At 43.1% G+C, this 2385-nt stretch overlaps 1 protein-coding gene across 1 annotated transcript in view; it reads left to right on the top strand.

The window, feature by feature from the left end:
* LOC104952140 (spectrin beta chain, non-erythrocytic 1-like) overlaps window positions 1–2385 on the top strand; it is a 25679-nt gene that overhangs the window by 15394 nt on the left and 7900 nt on the right. Inside the window, 2 exon segments of the mRNA XM_010778900.1 lie at window positions 375–641; window positions 1686–1997. Coding sequence (XP_010777202.1) covers window positions 375–641; window positions 1686–1997 — 579 coding nt within the window.

The raw sequence follows: 2385 nt of genomic DNA, 5'->3' as shown, positions 1-2385 counted from the left end.
CTGAAACCCCTGTTTTATCGAGATCATTTGATTGTTTTGTCAACGTAGTTTGGTCACTTTAGAAAGAGCATCATGAATTTAGTTCCACGTCAGAAAGGACTGGATGTAGCTAATCTTGTGTGCCAGTAGTCCTGTCTATCCCTCCAAACTCCATGCTACCGTCTACTGTATGTAATACTTTGACTAAGGATAAGTACCTTGTAAAACACGATTAAACGTCAAAGCCTTTGTTTTCTCCTTATTTTACAAACATTACTAGAAACTATTTTCTTATTTTTTACTTCTTTGAAAGACTTCAGGTGATATTTTGTCTCAAGTGGAGCATTTTTTAGTAACAGCATCATCATCATCTGTCTTTGTTTTGCTGCATGCAGGAGGGTCAGGAGCTCATGGAGTCCAAACCTGAGCTGGAGCCCATCGTGAAGGAGCGTCTGGACAAACTTCACGAGCTGTGGGACACGCTGGAGTCCACCACCCAGGAGAAGGCTCGCCTGCTGTTCGACGCAAACCGCTCCGAGCTTTACGACCAGAGCCTCACGGACATGAAGACGTGGCTCGGGGGTCTGAAGCAGCAGCTGCAGAGCGGGGAGGAGGACGTCAAAGACCTGACGAAAGCCAACATCCTGCTCAAGAAGCATCAGGTCTGCATCTCTGCAGAAAACACTACATATAAAGCTGTCCACAATACACATTCTTAATCAGGTGTAGTTAAATCTCACCGGAGCTCATGTGATTCTTTAGGATTAACTTTGAGCCAGTTTTTGTTATTTAGAGATGGAAAGCAAAATATATGCATACAAATGAGACAGTGGTCTATAATGATTGTATGTTCAAAGAGAAAAAAGAATTACAAAGAACGCAAACAAACAATAACAACGACCAAAGTATTAAATTAATTAAAGTAATTAAAGATCTATCTATCTATTTATCAGGAACATTATTCGATGATATATTCATGTAAAGTCTTAATGACAAAAAACATTTACTTCTTGGAGAGAACAACTAGCACACCATAAGTCTTCTAAATGATATTTTTTATTTTTTATTTTACCTTTATTTAATCAGGATAGGTCTCATTGAGATTAAAAATCTCTTTTTCAAGAGAGTCCTGGCCCACGAATGGTAACAGCACAGTTTCAGACAGTTTTACAGTTACAAACAATTAAAAAACACACAATCACAACACAGTCATACACCAAGTTTAGCCAAAGCATTTACAGACACAGCAGCCTGCTTCGAGGTCAGTTAAAGTTGCTTTGAGTGTTTCTAATGAGACCAGCTCTCTGAGTTTCAGCTCAGTTTGAAGCAGGTTCCAAGCTTGAGGGGCAGCGTAACTGAACGCACTTTTCCCAAGTTCAGTACGGACCTTTGGTACAGTTAAAAGGAAAAAGTTCTCTGAGCGAAGCCGATAGGATCCAGTGCATTTTGTATTTATGTACATACTTAGATAAGGGGGAAGAGCACCAAGAATAGCCTTATATATAAGGATGTGCCAATGTTTCAGATATAACAGTTTGTGTTGCGTTGGTAAAAGTTTCATGGTATCAGCAGCTTGAAAACTAAACTCAGTTTGAATTAAATAACAGCATGAGAACGTTTGCTTGGTTTACCCTCCACTACATCCTGATTAGGCTTCTTGAAAGGCTATTCATCTTTTTTGCTGTAATGGCGTCTCTCCACGGCAGATGACGGAGAACCAGGTGCGTGAGCGGGCGCGGGAGCTGGAGGAGCTCCAGGAGGCGGTGAGGAAGCACGGGGGGGGCAGAGAGGAGCAGCCGGAGCTGGAGGCGGAGCAGCAGGCCCTGCAGAGCGGCTTCCAGCAGCTCCTCACCCCTCTGACGCAGCGCAGGGGCAAGCTGGAGGCCGCCAAGGCCCAGCACCAGTTCTACAGAGACCTGGCCGACGAGCTCGTAAGCATGGACTCATATTTCTGTCATGTCTCGGAAGATTATTTAAAGGTCACCTATTATGCAAAATCCACTTCTTCATGTCTCTTCTACATCAACATGTGTCCCCTCTTCTTCATGTCTCTTCTACATCAACAGTTGTTCCCCTCTGTGTAAAGAGAGCTCTGAAAGTCTCAGAAAAAAAGATTCTCATCTCTCTTTGTCCTTATCCATTTCTATAAAAACCTGTCTGAAATGGAGCCTGATCAGATTTTGGCCACTTTATGATGTCATAACCGATTTTTTGCTTTATAGTAAGCCATTAGCCAGATCAGCAACCAAGGTAACCCCCCCCCCCCCTTATCACGGCGCTGAACCTTCCTCTAGGAGCACCATGTGTTCTTGTGTAACCAAATATTCTCTCAGAGGCGTGGGGAGGGGGCTTCCTTATTTGCATTTAAAGTAACAGAGCAGAGAATCAGACTTTGAAACAGGGGCT

The sequence above is a fragment of the Notothenia coriiceps genome, unplaced genomic scaffold, assembly GCF_000735185.1.
Source record: "Notothenia coriiceps isolate Sejong01 unplaced genomic scaffold, NC01 NC01_scaffold00000339, whole genome shotgun sequence".
In the NCBI taxonomy this organism is placed as follows: domain Eukaryota; kingdom Metazoa; phylum Chordata; class Actinopteri; order Perciformes; family Nototheniidae; genus Notothenia; species Notothenia coriiceps.
This window is presented reverse-complemented; position numbering and strand designations above follow the sequence as displayed.